The sequence below is a fragment of the Hippopotamus amphibius genome, chromosome 17, assembly GCF_030028045.1.
Source record: "Hippopotamus amphibius kiboko isolate mHipAmp2 chromosome 17, mHipAmp2.hap2, whole genome shotgun sequence".
NCBI classification, from domain to species: domain Eukaryota; kingdom Metazoa; phylum Chordata; class Mammalia; order Artiodactyla; family Hippopotamidae; genus Hippopotamus; species Hippopotamus amphibius.
Genome location: NC_080202.1, coordinates 52,589,434 through 52,607,727, shown reverse-complemented (window position 1 = coordinate 52,607,727; position 18,294 = coordinate 52,589,434). Strand labels below are relative to the sequence as shown.

The following is an 18,294-nucleotide window of genomic DNA, read 5'->3' as shown; positions in this document are numbered from 1 at the left end:
CTTTGTAAACTGGGGGTTTTGTTTTGTCGTTGAGTTTTGAGTGTTCCTTATATGTTCTTGATACGAGTCCTTCCTGAGAGCTATGACTTGCAGACATCTTCTCCAGTCTGTGGCTTATCTTTTTGTTCTCTTCACTGTTTCATTCAAAGTGGAGTTCTTCAACTTTGATGATGCCCACTTTTTTTTCTATTACAGTTTGTGCTTTTTGTATCTCATAGATGCCATTGCCTAATCCAAGGACAGAACATTTTCTGCTAGATTTTCTTCTGGAAGTTTTACACTTAGGTCTATGGCTCACTTTAAATTTGGTGTAAGATATGAGATGGGGCCAAGGCTTATTCTTTTCTTCCAGTTGTTTCAATACTATCTGTTGAAAGTCTATCCTTTCTCCATTGAATTACCTTGACACCTGTGGAAAACCAATTGACCATTTCTGTTTGGGTCTGTTTCTGAACTGTCTGTACGGTCCATTGATCTGTGCCTGAACTCTCACCCATCCCACACTGTGTTGGTTAGTGCTGCTTGATAGTACGTCTTCAAATCATGTACTATGAGCCCTCTGTGTTCTCCTTTTTCAAAATCACCTTAGCTATTCTTTTTTTAACTTTTTAATTTATTGGCTGTGTTGGGTCTTCATTGCTGTGCGCAGGCTTTCTGTAGTTGCAGAGAACAGGGGCTACTCATTATTGTGGTGCACCGGCTTCTCATTGCGGTGACTTCTCTTGCTGTGGAGCATGGGCTGTAGGCACACGGGCTTCAGTAGTTGCAGAGCGTGGGCTCGTTAGTTGTGGCTCGTGGGCGCTAGAGTGCAGGCTCAGTAGTTGTGGCGCACAGGCTTAGTTGCTCCGCGGCATGTGAGATCTTCCTGGAGCAGGGATCGAACCCGTGTCCCCTGCATTGGCAGGCGGATTCTTAATCACTGTGTTACCTGGGAAGCCCAAAATCACCTTAACTATTCTAATTGCTTTGACTTTGGCTGAAGCTTTCAGGATTAGCTTGTCTCCATTAAAAAAAAAAAACCCAACTGGGAGTTTGATGGGGATTATGTTAAATCTGCAGATCAATTTGGGGAGAATTAACATCTTAACAGTAAAATTTTCCAAACTATGAACATGGTATATCTCTCCATTTATGTAGGTCCTCACTGATTTCTTTCATAAGTCTTTTGTATTTTTCAGCATACAGATCCTACATATATTTTTTAGATACTTAATTCATTTTTCAGATGCTATTATAAATAATAGTTTTTTATTGTAAATTTCCAATTGTTTATCACAGTATATGAAAATACAGTTCATGATATACTTTGTAGCCTGTGTTCTTGCTAAACTCACATATTAGTCTTAGGATTTTCTTATAGATTCTGTGTGACTTTCTACATAGACAATCATGCTCTCTGTGAATAGCAATGGTTTTATTTCCTTTCCAATGTGTTTGCCTTTTTGTTATTGTTATTGTTGTTGTTTATTGAGGTAGCTGGAGCTTCCAGGCCAATACTAAACAGAAGTGGAGATTGTGGACATCCTGGCTTTGTTCCCAAACTTGGAGGAAGAACACTGAGTCCTTTGCCATTAAGTATGGTGTTAGCTGTAGGATTTCTGTAGATACCCTTCACCAGGTGAAAGAAATTGTTATATTTCTAGTTTGCTGAGTTTTTAAAAAAATTATGAATGAGTACTGAATTTTATCTCTTGCTTTTTCTTTTAAAATTATAATGTCATTCTTCTTTAGTGTGTTAATATGAATTGCGCTGATTGATTTTCAGATGTTGAACCAGCCTTCCATCCTCAGGAAACACTCCATTTATTGCATTACTTTTTGTATATTGCTGGATTTGTTTTGCTATTTTGTTGGGGATTTTTTTAAAAAATCTATGTTGATGGAGATTGGTCTGTAGTTCTCTAGACCAAGCATACATGGTACGTTCACCAAGATAGACTATATTCTGCGCCACTGGACAAACTTTAACAAAAGTTTGAAATCTTTAATTAATAATATAATGACAGTCTTACAAAATATGTTCTCTTACATCAGAATTAAAGCAGTAAAACAAACAAAAAACATTTCAAAATAATCCATCAGACCAAAAGTAAGTCTTACAGGAAATTAGGAAATATTTTGAATTGAATAAAAATAAAAATGTATCAAAATTCATGGGATGCAACTAAAGCAGTGTCTAGAGAGAAATGTACAGTATTAAAAATGCTGTATTAGAAAAGCTCTCAAATCAATAATCTAAGCTTCCACCTTTAAGAAACAAGAAAAAGGGATTTCCCTGGGGGTCCAGTGGTTAAGAATCTGCCTTCCAATGCAGGGGACATTGGTTTGATCCCTGGTCAGGGAACTTTGATCCCACATGCCCCAGGGCAACTTAGCCTGCACACAACTACTGAACCCACACACTCTGAAGCCCAAGCACCACAACTAGAGAGAAGCCCACATGCTGCAACAAAGAGCCCATGTGCCACAACGAAAGATCACATGTGCTGCCGATGCAGCCAAATACATACATACATACAAACATACATACAAACATAAACATACAAACATACATACATACAAACATACATAGAAACTGGGGGATAAAACCCAAAGCAAAAGGAATGAAATAAAGAGCAGAAATCATTGAAATAGAAAATGTAAAACCAGTAGAAAGAATAAAACCAAGTTAATTATTTGAAAAGGCCAATAATATTAATAAACTTCTAATCAGACTAACCAAAAAGAAGGGTAAAATTATCAATATCAGAAATTAAAGGTGGGGACTTCCTAGGTGGTGCAGTTGTTAAGAATCCACCCGCCAATGCAGGGCACACGGGTTCAAGCCCTGCTCTGGGAAGATTCCACATGCCACAAAGGAACTAAGCCCGTGTGCCGCAACTATTGAGCCCGTGTGCGCAACTATTGAAGCCCACACACCTCGAACCGGTGCTCCACAAGAGAAGCCACTACAGTGAGGAGCCCATGCACCACAATGAAGAGTAGCCCCAGCTCGCAGCAACGAGAGAAAGCCCGTGTGCAGCAACGAAGACCCAACACAGCCAATAAATAAATAAATAAATAAATAAATTTGTTTAAAAAAAAATGAAAGGTGGAACTCTATAGAAATTAAGAGAATGATGAAAGTAGGCTAGAAAAACTCTATAGCTATATTTGAAACGGATCAATTCCTCAAGAGACACAAATTACTGAAACTCGCTTATGAAGACACAGATAACCCATAGTCCTAAGTCTACTTAAGAAATTGAACTTCATAGCTGAAAACCTTGCAATTAAGAAAATTACAGGACAAGATAGTTCCACTGGGGAGTCCTCCTAAACATTTAAGAAATGATACCTGTCCCTGCTTTCAGACAGTGCCCCTTAGTGCCATCTTTACACACACACAGATGGAAAATAAAAGAAAAAAGCAAACGGTGCAGCTTTGTGTGAACAGCAGTGTTTATGTAGATGTGACCCTGGGCCCTCCCCAGTCCTTTCAAGAGGAACCACAGCCCTTGCTCCAAGGTGGCTGTGCTGTCTGCAGGCAGTGGTTGCGGCAGAGGGCAACGGGCCCGGGTCACACAGGGACCTGTGCTGGAAAGGACCCCAGCCTGATGGACAAGGTGTGAAGCTCCTTAGGACCCCACCCCCACCCCCCACTGAGGGAGGGAGCTGAGCTCAAACACAGAGTATGACTCAAGCAGTGGTTCCAAACCCACCCCAAAATCCTTGTTTCTGAGGGCAAGGTGGGCAGGGGTTTCCCCAGGGGACCCCGAGGTCAGTGCTTGCAAGACCCTGTGCCTGCCTGCATGCTGCTATACGAATCCAAGTCCAAATGGCCAGTTTCTGACCAAGGAGACAGCAGGGCTGAGGGGGTGGTGGGATGACTGAGGTGGCCCTGGGGCCCCTCTTTCAGGATCCTGGCCTGGAAACGTTAGAAAATGTTAGCGGCTTGGCTGGCGGCCGGGCCTGGGCTCAGCCTGCAGATTGGCCTCTGTGTCTCCCCCGGCGCCCTTCTCTGTAACTGTGAAGACCCTGGGGATGCAGGACAGTTCCAAGGGGTGTCCGGGCTCTGAGCTCGGTCAGCAGGCCTCCCCTCCTGTGCCCTCCAGGCAGGCCACGCCATGCCGTCTGCCCCACTGCCCTCCCTTCCAATCCATTTGGCAGATGGGAAAATGGACGGTGCGCTCATCCCGCCAGACCAGATGGCTGTGAGGCAGGAGACCCAGCAGCCCAGGGCCTGCCAGCTTCCAGTCTCAGCGAGCAACCTGCGCCCATCCCGCCCTCCCTGCAGGCCGCTCAGGGGGCTGCTCCTCGGCTATCACTCCCACGGGGTGGGCTGTGGGGGGGGGTCCTGCCCCTCAGTAGAAAAACAGGGAACCCACATCAGGGGCAAGTTTGGAAGGCAGCCCCCATGGGCAAGGACGACCCCTTCCTGCAGCACCGGCCTAGCTCTGGCTGGTTCGCAGACTTCTGAAACACCACCTGGGTTTTACTGGCGGACATTCTCATCGCTGGGTGGGCCGTCCACGCTGAGCCTGCCTGGCTGGGTGACTGCCCGCCCCAAGGCCTCACTGGCTGAAGAGGAGACGCCAGGGGAGGGCGAGGTCAAGTGCAGACACCTGAGGGGAATCACTCTTTGGTGGGACACAGAGGTTGTGGGCACATGGGGATAGCACAAAGTCACAGGGTCTGAGGAGTCACAGGCTGGGGGACACAGAGACACTGCATGTGGCCCAGGTGGACAAGATCAGGAGTTTAAGAATGCGAAAGCTGATGGCTCGGAGCCAGAAGGCTCCTTTGCTGCCACCCTCTGTGACGATGTCCAGGGAGCCTGGCGGGCCAGGAGGGGCTCCCCCGCAGCAGTCCCAGCCCCCATCAGATGGGGAGAGGCCACCAGTACCATGCCAGCAAACAAGGAGTCACAGCTGTCCCTGGGGTCCGGCCCAAGTTCTGGCCCTCGCTTTGCGGTGTCTGTGCCGAATGGGCCCTGCTCAGATCCAGCCCCCTGCTCTCTGGAACCTGCCAGTCTGGTCTCAGCCTCCCTGGCATCCCTGGGGGCTGGAAGGGGGCAGCCGTCCAGGGAAGTTGGGGGCACAGGGCCGGGCTGCGGCCCCGATGGGGGAGCAGTGTCCTTGGGCGAAAAGAAAGCTGAACTCAGAGGCTGCAGGAAGGCCTGGCTCCCGGCAAAAGGCAGGGCGTCGGTCAGCAGGTCTGATGGGCCCACACAGGCGGCTGTGGGGCCAGGCTCAGCCGGGGGCCGCCGGGCAGGCGGCCACTGTCGGCAGGAGGCTTCAAAGTGTCTCAGGATCTGAACAAGGGAAGGAGAGAGGAATCAGTGAGAGTTCCTGTGCTCTTCCAGGTCCCTCCTCAATGCCACTGCCCAGAGCAGGGGACAGGGCTGCCGGCCGCTCACAACTGTCCTCCTGTCATCCCCCCAACTGCAGCGCTGCTCCCCACCCGCTGTCACACAAACGGACGCTATCCCGGCATCAAGCTGCCATGTGACATACCAGAGCAGGAGAGTCCCCGCCCCTGGTCAGGTACCACACGAGCACCTGACCCACATGCAGAGGGAACAGACATGTCTAAACCCTTCGGTCGTTCCCAACTGCTGGGCTCTTGGGTCCTTCCCAGGTTTTAAAGACACCACCGTGACATGCCCACGATGTGCTTCGTGTGTGGCAGGTTCACTGGTGCTTTGACGAAGGGCAGTTTAGGGACAGGAGACTAAGGCTCTGAATTTTCAGCCACCACAGAGGAAACCGGAAGCTGATGGATGCCAACAGCGGGCAGAGGTGCCGGGGCCTGGCTGCTGCCAAGGGGCCCCCAGCAAAGATGCTGGGTGTTCTCCCCACACGCATCAGTGGGAAGAGGACTCCGGTGAACAGAACCATTTCCTCCCTCCTGGAGCTGGGGATCTAGGAGCAGAGCTTGGACCCACAAGCTGTGACAGAGTGCAGAGTAGAGACAGACCCATCCAAGCAGTCGCAGAGGGCTTCCCACGGGAGACGGGCCATGAGGGAGAGGGAGTCGCCTGAAGGGCAGAGCTGCTGGGCAAAAACAGGGGGAGCGGGGGGGTCCCAGGAATGGGAAGAGGCCAGGCCGCCAACGGCTATTCTGAGGACACAACCTGTCTCAGCAGCAAGATCGGGAGGGGGCATCTAGGGAAGGCAGTTGGGGGTGGGGAGACGGTGTGGGACTGCCGAGGCGTCCTGCACCCGCTCCTCTGGACTCCAGAGGCTGCCCACCTTGGTGGCCTTGTTGGTCACAGGTCCAGGACTGCCCGCACTGAGCTCCTGCAGTCGAGGCCGGGCGAGAAGCAGGACTCGCTCCTGGGAGAGCAGGTCGGTGCACCCGAGGGAGGCGATGGCACCCAGGGCTCTCTGCAGGCCGGGCTTGATGTCAGCAGGGTCCACCCCCAGGGAGGTCTGCCTGACCGGCTCCCTCCCTCCTCTCAGCCCTCAGCAGGGCTGGGCGGTCCACCAGAATCCCGTGCTCACCACCCCCACCACCTGTCTCCCCAGGGCAGACCCTCCCCCCGCCGCCCGCTGCCCTCCTCACCATCTGCACACGCTCGCTGGTCGCACCCAAGTGGTGGAGGAGCAGCTCCAGCACAGCCTCACAGTTGAGGAGTCCGCACCTGCATGAAGGGGGCACCGGGCAATGGGGCTGGGGCAGCAGAGCAAGGCAGGGGTGGGGGTGTGGTGTGCAGAGCCAAGGCAAGGGGCGGGGGGGGGTGGGGGGGGGCCTGGAGTGGGCGGGGGGCTCACTCTTTGACGAAGTGTTGGACCTCCTCTCGGCTCAGGAAGGCATGTGGCCCCCACGTCACGGCCCGGACCAGGCTCAGCTCCTGCTGGCAGTCACTCAGGGTCACAGCCTCGACCCTGTCAGGGGCACGCGGGTCAGGACGGAGGGCGGGCTCCACCCATGCCAGGAGGGGCGGGGCCCTTCCAGGTCACGTCTCCCCGATCTGGGTGGGACCCTGAAGCAGGGCAGGGAGCGGTGCCCTGCGGTGCCGGCTCACCTTTCTGCCAGGTCGCTGGGTGCCCGACCGGCCCCTGAAGGGCTGTCACCGCTCGACTGACTACCCAGGTCTGAGGCCTTGCCCAGGTCGTCGTTCTCCTGGGAAGAATCCTGAGAACTGGGGCTGCTGTCCAGCTCATCCCAGCCGCCTCCGGCCTGCCCCGGCTGGCGTCTCGCTGCTGGAGCAAACAGTGACTGAGGACGAGACCCCCAGGGGGCCTCAGACTGGCCCCACGTCCACCTTCCCAGGGAAGGGCCTGGGAGCTAGGCCCCGAGATGCGGGCAGGGCAGCCGCCTGGGCTCCAGCTCCAGGAAACACCAGGCGAGAGGAGGCGGGGCAGAATGGGACACACCCTCACTCAGGGCCAGGGTGGGGGGTCCCGCACGGGACATGCCTGGCCCAGAAAATGCAGGAAGCAACGCCAGACACCAGAGGCCGGGCAGGAGGCAGGATGTGCGGGGCAGCCGGCCTGGGGCCGTGGGAGCAGCACGCAGCTCAGCAGCTCTCAAATCCCAGTGAGTCCTGACACGCTTCCTTCGCGCTGTGCAAACGTGCCAGCGGCTTCTGGGAGAGGCAGAGGGCAGAGACAGCTGTCCCTCCTTCCTTTCTCACAACGCACCACCAGAACACACGTGCCATGGAGCCTGGCCCCCGCAGAGGGCTTCCCTGTGGTCCCTGAGCCCTGACAGGCTGCACAGCTAGCTGCTCGAACGCACCAGGTAAACGCATGAGCACTGGGGCTGGGCCCCCGTCCCAGCTCAAGTCCTGCTTCTGTGTCTGAGCAGCTGGGACCCTGGGTGGACCCCACCTCTCAAGCTCCCACCCAGAGCAGATGGACAGAGACGTCGGACAGCGTAGGGACGTGGCAGGGCTGGTCTCTGCGCAGCCACCACAGAGGCCGCAGGGACCCGGAGTCGCGTGGGCGGCTGATTCTGCAGGGCCCACACGGCCATGCTGGCTCAGAGAGGTGTCGTGGGACCGGCAGGGTGGGGCTCATACCCCCTCCCGCCATGGGCATGCTGCTTTCTTCCTCATCCCTCATCTGCTCTGGCCTGACCCCAGAAGGTGACAGGAAGTCCGGGGCCCTTGGGAGGGGGAAGCCAGACCCCCTCCAAGGGAGGAGTCTCACTGGATACCTCGGGCACCTGGGCTGGCCGTGGGGAGAGGGTTCTCGGGGGTGGGGGAGCTGAGGCTGGCTGAAGGCGTCATGGCTGGCTGGTAGGCGTCATCCCGTGGAAGGGGCCTCTGGGTACTGGGGCTCTGAGGCCCAGGGCGCACGGCACTGGCCACCACCTCTGCAGCCTTCTGGATGGTGGACAGGAAGGCTTCACCTGCAGAGCCTGCGCCAGAGAGAGTGGGGAGACGGCACAGCCCCCCTCAGTCCTGCCTCCATGTACTCCCGGGATAAGGTACCCACGGTTGCTCCCCGCCCAGGACTTGGGAGGTTGGGACGCAAGCTGCAGCCACGGAGAGGGACAGGGCCTTGCGGGAGCTTCTGCACTGAATTCACTTCAGTGCATCCCGGCCCCGTGGAGCCTGGACATTAGCCAGCTTCCAGCACAGCTGTGTCCTTGGGCCCCCTGGACCCCCGCCTCAAAGCAAGGGGCCACCTAAGGTGCTTGTCCTGGGAGCCACAATCTCTGTGGCCACCTAAGGAGCACTCCTGTCCAGTGCTAGGGGGCTCTCCCACGTGAATGCCCTATGGAGGGTGATCTGGCGGTCACCCCCTAATTAAGAACAGGCAGGGCCTCCGAGGCAGACCCACTGTAGGAATCAGAGGTGCCAAGGAACTAGGAGCCATGACCGGAATGGCCAGTACGGCAGCCTGACAGGGCCCAGAGCCCACGAGAGGCTCACATGGCCCTGCTGGGGGCCTCAGGCTCTCCCAGCAAGCAGGGCTGGCACTGCACCTACTCTAAGTCACCTCTGTCACCGCTGGGAACACCACCCTCTGCCCTTGGCTCCTTGAAGGAGCCAGGGCTGGGGGCCCAAGTACAGGGCTGACCCTCAGCCTGGCTTCTCACCTGTCAGTTAAGCAGAGCCAGCTACACCTGCCCTGCAGCCCCGGGGTGGGAGGGAAGTCAGCGGGGGGTGCATGTGCCCGGCCTACACCTCGCCCCTCGGCCGGCCCCTCGTCCCTGCGGCACTCACCTGTGCAGCCCCGTTCCTTGCTGTAGCCGAAGCCCTGCAGGGCGCTCTGGGGCCTGGACTGGGAGCCCATGCCTGTGGGGAGGCCCATGTCAGCAGCAGTGGGGACCCCACCCTCAGCCGCGGATACTTGGGGGAGGAGAGGCCTCGAGCCTGCCCAGAGTGGAACCCACTGACGGGGCTGGACGTACTCGCATACCTGCTGGAGGCAGGGTCCTGGGAGGCTGGGAGGGAGGCGGAGGTGACAAGGCGTCCGAGAACAAGGCAGCCCCCAAATCCTAGACAGAGGCAGACGGCACTGAGCACTGCCACACGCCCGCTGTCCTCCCGCCCGACCCTCTGCTCTGCACCCCCACCCACGTTTCTCCTCTGAGGGCCACCCACAGGGGCCTCTGTCCCACAGCAGGAGTGGAGCCAGGGTGCCAGGCAGGGAGAAGAGAGAGAGACCTGGGTCCTGGGCTCACCTGAGCGGCTGCCCGCACCTTCTGGTACAAGCTGTTCCCGTGGAGAGGATCTGGGGGTCCCGCGAAAACTGCAGGACAGAGGCCGAGGGGAGCAGAGCTGAGCTGGGTGATGCTGACCACCCCGAGGGGCCCGGTCTCAAAGCCCACCCCCTGCGTGGACGGTGAGCCTCGGCCCTGCCCAGCGCCCTACAAAGCCCCCAGCCCCAAGTCCCCGGGGGCTTCCTAAAGCAGAGATGCACCGCCGTCCCCAGGCCTGCGCTGGCTGTGCCGCAGCCCCTCGGCTCCCCCTCGCCCGCACACCCAGCGGGGAGGCCGCAATTCAACCTCCAGAACATGAGGGGCCACGTCGCTCCCTGACCCCACTGCCACCCTTCGCCTGAGCTCCTGCACTAGTGGCCTAACTGCCTCCCCTCAACCCCTTCTCCACCCAGAGGCAACCTGAGGAGACTCTTTTCCAATGTGAAACCCTTAGAGCTTCCAGGGGTTTGATGATAAAACTCAAGTTCCTTATCATGGCCTGAAAAGTCTCTTGCTCATAAAGCTTCAGTTGTCGCTAATCAGATGAGCTTAAGTCTCATCAATCCACACCCGGGCTCTCCCTGCCTCAGGGCCCTTGCACTCCGCTGGAGGACAACCCTATCACGGCCCGCAGCCTGGCTCCACCTCATCCTTTCAAGGCTGAGAGGAAACACATCCTCTGTCCAAACACATCTCCCTTTTCACCAGTTTGGTGCCATCTCCACCCTGGCAGGCCAGCCCTGAGGTGTGCAGACCATGGCCCTGCAACCAGCCAGGGTGGGCGCCTCCCTGCCGTCCCTGTGGGGCCCAAGCCTCAAGTCACAGGGGACCCCTGCCGGGCCCTCAAAGTAGGGCCGTCCTCTCTGTATACCCCTTCTGCCCCCAGTGCCATCTCCTCTCACAGCCCGTGCAGGCCTATCTGGGCACCCGTCCTCTGGGGACTGTGCTCAGAGCTCGAGAGATCTTGGTGCCAAAAGAAAACCACAGTCTGCTGTCCCTGTTCTGCTTCATCTGCCCTCTTTGGAGACCAGGATAGAGGTGATGCCGGCACCAGCCATGGTGACATGAGCTGCCCTGTGGCACGGGCCTATCCCGATCTGCTGGCTGGTGGGAATGAACCAGCCGTGCTGCTTCAGTGCACAAGCTCTGGGGAGCTGGGCTGTGGCAGACGAGGGCACCCCCAGCGCCCTGGACACCTCTGGGCATCTGCTGAATAACAGTCTGTGCCCGCTCCAAGGCCGCTCCCTGTCTCTAAGGCGCTGGCGTGGCCGCCCAGGGCCCACGGGCAGCCCAGCCCTGCCCGGCCTCAGCTCTGCCTGCAGCGAAGGGAGAACAGTGGATTTGGGGTGCGGAAGGGGATGAGTTCCAGCACCTGGATGGTGGGACACATTCTCTAACTGCTGAGGGTCTCCTACAAGCAAGCGGTGGCCAGAGGACCTGGTCCCCTCAGTGGCACTGCCCTCTCAAGGACAGCTTGGTGGGGTGCATTCTTGCCTGAAGGCCAAGGCCTTCCTGTTCAGTTCGCCTCACCCGAGGAGAGTACCTCAGGCCACGTCCCCACAAGTCCTTGTTAACAAGAGACAAGAGGCACACAGACACCTCTGGCCTGGGGGCGGGTGAGGGACGGGGCTCCACCTGAGACCCACCTGTCGCCTGGATCACGACAGGCCAGAGCCCCGCCTCGCCCGACGGCCTCACCAGTCCCGTCCTCCCACAGCCCTTCCACTAGGGCCCCGAGGAGCAGCCCTGGGGAGAAGAGAGAGCCCGCGGCAGGGACGGCAGTGCAGATGCTTGCCAAGTGCCTGCTGTGTGCGGGGCACAGGGACAGACAGGAAAGGTCCAGGCCGCAAAGGCCAAGCAGGGCTCACAGACAGACACGTCATTCTGCACAGTGTGGTGAGCGCAGGGGAGGAGCAGCGAGCTAAGCACAGGGAGGGCTTGGAAGAGCCCCCAGCTGAGCTGGCTTGGCCTGGCCTGGCCGGGAGGAGGGGCGGCCCTGCACGGTAGGGAGGGAAGGGAGGTGCTGGCAGCAGAGGACAGCGTGGACGGGGCACAGAGTGGGGAGCACGGGTAAGGGGCAGGGAGGCGGGGGCCCAGGGTAAGGGATCTGGCCGAGACCTGCCCTGGCCACCCCCCTCCCTGTTCCTCCCTTGGGCTGTGCTGGCGCCGTACCTGCGGCTTCCTGGATGAAGGTGGGGTTGCGCTTAAGGATGAGCAGGAAGGACGAGGAGCCGTGGCCACACAGGTGCAGCAAGATCTTCAGCACCTGGGGGAGCAGGCACATGGGGCAGAGTCGGGCCCAAAGGGCACCCCGCTCCACACAGCCACCCGTGCCCTCGGCGCCTCCCTCCTCTCCAGCCTCACCACCGGGGGCAGGACCAGGCTCTGACCTAACCACCGCAAGGGTCTGCGGAGCCACTCACAGACTCACCTTGAGCTTCACGCGGCCAGAGCCACTGTGCAGACGGTTCAGCAGGTACTCCAGGAGGCACTGGCTGCTGCCCAGGGACTCGTGGGAGATCTCTGGGAGGCGCTCGGTTAGGGAAGGGGTGAGCTGACCCTGGGCCGCACGAGGCTGCTGGCCTGGGAAAGAAGCCGGGCCTTCCTGCCATCTGACTTCTCAGTGTGTCCCCCCCACAGGTACCCACCCCAGGCCCTGGTTTCAGGAGCACCAGGCTTCTAGGGTCTCCTGAGCCTCATATCATCAGCAGTGCGGCTTTCAGAGCCCACTCACACCTGGCTACTATGGTAAAGGAGCCGCGGCCCCCTCAGGGTAGGAGAAGCCCAGGAAACCTGCTCCAGGGCCCCCATGTGTCCACAAGGAAGGATACTGGCGATCTCCTCAAACAGGTAGCCTGGACACGGGACATCATCGTCCGACGTCCCTTTTAGGAGAATCGGGAGCTGAAAGGGAATGAGAGCCCTTCCCACAGTGAGTGGCCATGCACACAGGGGGCCCCCGGCCACCAAAGGGGCCACCCACTCCTGAGAGGGGCCACAGGAGCCCTCATTCTCGGGGCTCCTGGGGGTACCAGTCTCCACACATCTCACTGTTGGCATGCCACATGGTGAGGGGACCCAGAGGGGACAGCTATGATCCCACTGGCCAAAGGGTCCCTTCTGGAAGTCAGGATGATATGCCTGGGAAGAGAAAATGGGTGGTGGTCTCCATGGTGACGGGCCCTCTGGGTCAGGATGTGGCATGGCTCCCAGGCTCCTATGCTTACAGCTGCACAACCTAAAAACCCCTTTAGTCTACCTACCTATGGACTGGCCTGAAAAAAAAAAAAAGCCCTCAGAGTGAGCCCCTTCCCACGCAGGGCACTGGGAAGATTCCATTTTTACAGAGCCCAAATCAGCAAAGTGACATAACCATTCAGCCTGATTGACCCACAGCTCCACTTCCAGAAAGGGACCCCACGGAAACCCAAAACAAGAACAACCGACCTAGTAGTGAGTCTCGTGTTATCTGTTGGCACAAACGCATTTACATTAAGAGCTGACTCAGCACAAAAACCAATAGTTTATAGGGATAAAAACCAGAAACACCCATTCCACATGATCGCGCATCTGCGGGGCACAGGCCTCATTGTAGACAGAAGACCTCAGGTGCACTCTGTGAGGTGCTGGCCACAGACACGGTTTGCCTGAACGTCGCATGAGGCTGTGTGTACACACTGCTTATGCTACCTGTCCACTGAGACCCAGAAGGGAGCTGACAAGGTCTGCAGAGCAGGATGTTCGGCGCATAGCGAAACCTCTGCTCAAAGAGAACTGACCGGGCTTCTAGCAGCGCGAGGGTGAACCCAGCATTCCCCCACCCCCACCCCCAACGTCTGCCTGAGGAAGCTCAAGGTGCCGGGAGAATTTACTGTTCATTGTGGCTTCTACCTGGTGACAGACCCCAACCTCCCTTTCTTGACCTTGAACATTGGACTGATTCAGGCTCATTTCAGGAGCATTTTCTAAAACGGACCTACAACTGTGAACATGGACCTCCTGCAACTCGGGAGTGTCTTTCTCAAGGACCTGAAGGCCACTCCTCAAAATGTAACCACCAGGAAGGGCAGGGCCTGTCCCCCAGTCCCTGAGGGACAATGGGATCCTAGCTTCTGTAACCACCAGCTATCAGCACAGCGGTCGTATCCCATGGACACTGCCAAACTGCCTGTAATTTTTCACTTAAGCTAAAAGGTTTTCTCCTACTTCCCAAACCAGTGTCTGATTGTGTTTATCTTGAACAGAGCTCGGAGTCACTATGTTTCTTTTTCTGAAAGCTATCGATACTTTAAGTAGGGTAAGAAAAGAGAAATTTGGGTCCCATAGCTCTTCTCCAACTTGGATTTTGTTCAAGTGGGTCTCACTGTCCCCAGTGGACCTGATACAGGGGTGGCCTGACCTGCCCCCTCCGCGTACGTGCTGTAGGTTCCCCCGGCCCTGGGAGGGCCCGAAAAATAGGAGGGGAAAGGAGGAGAGGTCTGGGGTGTTGAAGGGGCCGTAAGGGGGGGGAAACAGGAGAGAGGAGAGATGGGAGAGGCCGGAGGAGGACGGAGGGGACGCCGAGCTCAGGAGCAGCCGGAAGGCCCGGAGCGCGGGAACCCCGCAGGGGCCGAGCGGAGCCAGTGAGGCGGTCGGCTCGGGCAGGGGCCGAGGCCAGGAGGCGGCGCGCGGCGGGGCCGGGACCGCCCGCACTCACCCGGTGCAGGAAGCTCAAGCGGTCCCGCAGCGGCGGCGTGGCCGCCATGGTGCCGGTCACCTTCCGGCCCCGCCCCGCTTCCGCCAGGCCAGGGCTCCCTCCAATCACTGCGCGGGTCTGACGCCGCTGGCCAATCACTCGCGTGAGGCGGTCCCTGAGAGGAAACAATTTGCAAGTGAGCCAATCCAAAGTCCAAGGACAAAGACAGATAAGACCGCGAGCCAGTTGCAGGGCTCTGGGAGACAAGGAGCGGTTCCGGAGGAAAGGGGGAGGAGAGGGCTGAAGCCTGGCCAATGACAAAGCGCAAGAAAGGTTGTGGGTGGAAGAGCTGACCTATCAAACTGTTGGGCGCCGGAAAAGGCCGGACCTAAGATGGCGGCGCCCACGGGTGCCAGGAAGAGCTGCTCATGTCCGGGAACGGAGCGGTGTGGGGTCGCGTGCGAAGACGCCTCCGTGCCTTCCCCGAGCGCCTGGCGGCCTGTGGGGCCGAGGTGCGGAGCTGTCAGGCGGGGCAGGAAGGGCCGCGCAGGGCGGGGTGTGGGCTGGCAGGGTGGTGGTGTCCGGGGAGCGGCGGCGGCGGCGGGGTCTGACCGGGTGACCGGCGTGCGCGGGAGCCGCCGCGACCCTCGCCCGTCCCCGTCCCGCCCCCAGGCCGCGGCCTACGGCAGGTGCGTGCAGGCGTCCACGGTCCCGGGCGGCCGTTTGAGGAAGGATCTCTGCGCGCAGGAGTTCGAGGCCTTACGGAGCTGCTTCGCTGCCGCGGTAGGTGGGCGCCGGCCCCACCCGGGGAAGGGACCCTGGGGGGCGGAGATCCACGTGCCTGCGCGGCATCGCCGGCTTCCTTTCCTTCTGGGTTCGGTGTTGGGCGCCAGCAAGTGCTTCAGACGTGGCACACTCTCCATCAGCCGGCGCGACCCCCGTCGCCACAGAGCTCGCGTGCCTGTGTCCGTCATGTTGGGGAACACCACCCTCATCGTGTATCCCCCAGGGGCTTGCAACCTTTTGCGCGACTGTTGCTGGGGGGTGGGGGTGGCGTCCCGGCGCCTGCTGTCTCTGGTGTTTAGGACCCCACGTGTGTGCTGTGCGTGGTCAATTACAACCGGGCACCACCGACTCCCGCTGCTCGACTACCCCATTCCACAGAGGGTGAAAAGAGAAACAACAGGGCATGTATCTTAGATTTGTTGTCATGTCCAAGGTTACAGAGGGGGAGAAGTCCCCCACCCAGCCGCGCTGGCTGGTTCTCTGATGCAGAAGCTGGCTGTGGTGACAACAGTCTGTTCCTTCTCTTGGCTCTGGATTCAATTCTGTCTCTAACCATTCGGTAGCAAGTGCCTTCTATTTCTGAGCTGTGACATTTTCTGATCCTCATCTGATCAGACGCTATGCCAGTGAAAATAGCTAAGCTTTGTGCACAAGAATTATGGTGTCCTATTTATGCCTTTTCATAGATGATAAGGAAGTAGGGTTGAAGACACTCACACCTGATAGAGGTGGAGGAGCTCTCTGGGGAACTAGATGGGAGTTCCAGACACTCAAGGGGAGGGGGCGGAGGCTGCCTATAATGAGACTTAAACACAGGGTTTTGAGCTGGTGTCCAAGGTGTCTCAGCCCTGGGTGCCCCTGACCCAGGGGGTCTGGGGTGGGCCACGATGCCAGTGGTCAGCTCTGTTCAGCAGAGCTGCTGATCTTGAGAACTGGCCCTGAGAGGGGCAGTTGGGTCAGCTCAGCAGAATTCAGGGAATCCAAGGCAGTTCCCTGATGTTGCAGAATGGCTACCCCTCATTTCCTGGAGGGCTCAGAGAATTCCTTGCAGCTTCCTTGCCACCACTGTGGCCAGGACTTGCAGCCTCAGCCATTGTCACCAACCTCTGATTCAATCTGTGCCCTTCATTAGAACTGCATGTGTCCCTTGGACTTGTTTCCTGTTTCTTGGCAGCTTCCTTGCTTTACTTAGAGTGCTCCCTCAAGGAGTGGACAGACCTTCATTCTGTGGTCACTGGTTGGAAGGATTCACGTGTGAGATAAAGATCACACACTCCTGGCCATGCCAGGCTTTTCTCTACTGCCTGCAGTTAGTCAGAAGTCATCCATTACAGGTATCTGGTCACCTGCGATTCCTCACGCTCCCTTACGCTCCTTTGTCTCTGTCACATCCTGCCCCCAGGAGCATGTGGCTGCGTCTTGTGCCATTTTTTGCTGAGGGTGACCTAACTGCAGGCCTCAGGCACTGGAAGCTCAGGGCTGGGAACCTGGGGGTTTCTCACTTAAGAACACAAACCAGTGAACCCATTTTTGCCCATTCTGCCTGGACCCTGAGGCTCCGTGGGGCTGCACGAGGAGGCAGAGAGGACACTAGGCGCCACTTCCAGCGGCGTCCCTGGGCAAGCGTTTCAGCATCTCTGACCTCAGAGTTTCCTCTAGAAGAGAGAGGACTTATTGGTGGCCCTGCACATTGCCTGGCACAGGTGGGTGTGGCTTTGAGGCTACAGAGGAGGTTGAGCTCTGTGGCCTGTGGAGGCTGGAGCAGAGACCAGCCTCAGGAGCCCCATGCCTAACCAGCCCAGCCCCCTAATGCACATCCATGGCCAGGCTCTTTGTAAATTATTTGCCAGAAAATGGTGTTTGGCGTGGTGCTTTTCTTTGGAGCCACATCTAACTTGAAAACAACCCATTCAGACAAAGTACTTTCTCTTCCAGGCCAAGAAGACCCTGACGGGAGGCCATTAGGAAGGACTGCGAGCTCCACTCCATGTCCCCGGGCACCTGGCCCTGATGGCCCCAAAGGGGAAATGTCTAAAACCTTAAAAGCTCTTGGGGCTAAAAGGACTGGAAACACATTAGGCAAGTGCGGGCAGAGGGGAATGGGTTTTCCAGCCTCGTGCACTTAAGGATTTGGGAGAGAATAAGATGCAGTGAACTCACAATAAAGACCAGATCAGATGCTGCAAGATCTGTTTTGTTGTCTGCAGAGTGAGCGAACGCGTGGGCAGTAGAACATGCTGCCTGTCATTTTTTAAAGAATTCTCACCAAAAGCATGTCATCTGAGTCTAGTAAAGCCTTTAGAAATAACTACCAGTTTACAGCATGGACCAAAGAGAGAACAGCGACACTGTGAAGGAAAGGTCCACATTGTAGGAATCTGATACTGATGCGTTTTTTTCAGACTTGGAGGGATGCTCTTCCAGGCTAAGGCGTGAGTGGAGGGAGGGTCTGGTTTAGGAACGCAGCGTTGAGACCCTCCCCACAGGGTCACCTTACCCACCCTTCTGCAGCCTCTGGGGTCCAAGTCCAAGCTCATCCTGGCCGGGCTCCTGCCTGCTCTGGTCTACCCCTCATCCTGAGATTAAGGTTAGGCCGCAGTAGCACCCTTCCCATCATGCACGTGCATGGTCCAGGGAGACCCGGCAGGACCCCGGTGCCATGGCCTGAAGATTCTAAGGTCCTGAGCACTGCCTGCTGGGCGCACAGGGACTGTGCTTCTAGAGCTCCCTCCCCAGGGTGTAGAGGTCACACTGTCCTACAGCTCCTCCCAGGCCCTGGTGTCCCAGAGTTGGGCCTCCGTGCCCTGAGCCCTGGAGCTGTTTCCTCTTGTAAACACTTCTCCAGAATCAACTTGAGTTTCCCTCAAGTGGTGAAACCCCTCATCTCTGAGACACCATCCCAGTGAAACGCAGTTCCCAGGGTGGCCTTGGAGGGGAGCCACACGCTATTCAAGGGCTTCAGGGCTGTTAGAATCTGTTCCACTGGCAGTCACGTTTCACAGTTAACACTGGAATTCAGGACCAGACACTGATGACACAGTCCCCATCCCTGCCGGAGGTGACGGACCCACAGATAGGCTGAAGGCCAGAGGGAGGAGTGGGCCAGAGAAACAGACTTGCCGAGAGTACCTCCCCACCTTCCCTGTCCACCTGGACCTGTTGTCCACGCCCAGCAGGTGCCTCCGGCCTGAGGA

The 18,294-nt window shown here is 57.3% G+C and overlaps 2 protein-coding genes across 6 annotated transcripts; one reads left to right on the top strand and one right to left on the bottom strand.

Moving 5' to 3' along the window:
* Positions 1 to 4,157: 4,157 nt before the first annotated feature.
* Positions 4,158 to 14,416, bottom strand: TEPSIN (TEPSIN adaptor related protein complex 4 accessory protein). 5 transcript variants are annotated; one of them, XM_057716740.1, is made up of 13 exons: positions 14,336 to 14,416; positions 12,471 to 12,543; positions 12,071 to 12,162; positions 11,812 to 11,905; positions 9,622 to 9,689; positions 9,357 to 9,435; positions 9,161 to 9,232; positions 8,146 to 8,349; positions 7,010 to 7,187; positions 6,756 to 6,869; positions 6,547 to 6,625; positions 6,234 to 6,368; positions 4,158 to 5,293 (listed from the first exon to the last, which is right to left on the bottom strand). In XM_057716740.1, the coding sequence occupies exons 1-13, from the start codon at positions 14,381 to 14,383 to the stop codon at positions 4,733 to 4,735; spliced, it is 1,797 nt and encodes a 598-aa protein (XP_057572723.1). In that variant the 5' UTR covers positions 14,384 to 14,416; the 3' UTR covers positions 4,158 to 4,732. The 5 variants fall into 5 exon arrangements, with proteins under 5 accessions (XP_057572723.1, XP_057572724.1, XP_057572725.1 ...); XM_057716741.1 differs by having other exon boundaries at positions 7,010 to 7,184; XM_057716742.1 differs by lacking the exon at positions 6,234 to 6,368.
* A 271-nt stretch (positions 14,417 to 14,687) lies between these two features.
* On the top strand, positions 14,688 to 17,335 carry NDUFAF8 (NADH:ubiquinone oxidoreductase complex assembly factor 8). Its single transcript, XM_057713896.1, has 3 exons — positions 14,688 to 14,826; positions 14,987 to 15,097; positions 17,036 to 17,335. Exons 1-3 carry the CDS (start codon positions 14,743 to 14,745, stop codon positions 17,063 to 17,065), a joined length of 225 nt encoding a protein of 74 aa, XP_057569879.1. The 5' UTR covers positions 14,688 to 14,742; the 3' UTR covers positions 17,066 to 17,335.
* Positions 17,336 to 18,294: the final 959 nt, after the last annotated feature.

Coding starts and splice junctions, on each gene's coding strand:
- TEPSIN (XM_057716740.1), bottom strand. CDS start 14,383: ATGGCGGCCACGCCGCCGCTGCGGGACCGCTTGAGCTTCCTGCACCGG. Junction 9,690..11,811: donor CTTCATCCAGGAAGCCGCAG/GTACGGCGCCAG, acceptor TCTGTCCTGCAG/TTTTCGCGGGACCCCCAGAT. Junction 5,294..6,233: donor TGACCAACAAGGCCACCAAG/GTGGGCAGCCTC, acceptor TCCCTTGTTCAG/ATCCTGAGACACTTTGAAGC.
- NDUFAF8 (XM_057713896.1), top strand. CDS start 14,743: ATGTCCGGGAACGGAGCGGTGTGGGGTCGCGTGCGAAGACGCCTCCGT. Junction 14,827..14,986: donor TGGCGGCCTGTGGGGCCGAG/GTGCGGAGCTGT, acceptor TCCCGCCCCCAG/GCCGCGGCCTACGGCAGGTG. Junction 15,098..17,035: donor GGAGCTGCTTCGCTGCCGCG/GTAGGTGGGCGC, acceptor TTTCTCTTCCAG/GCCAAGAAGACCCTGACGGG.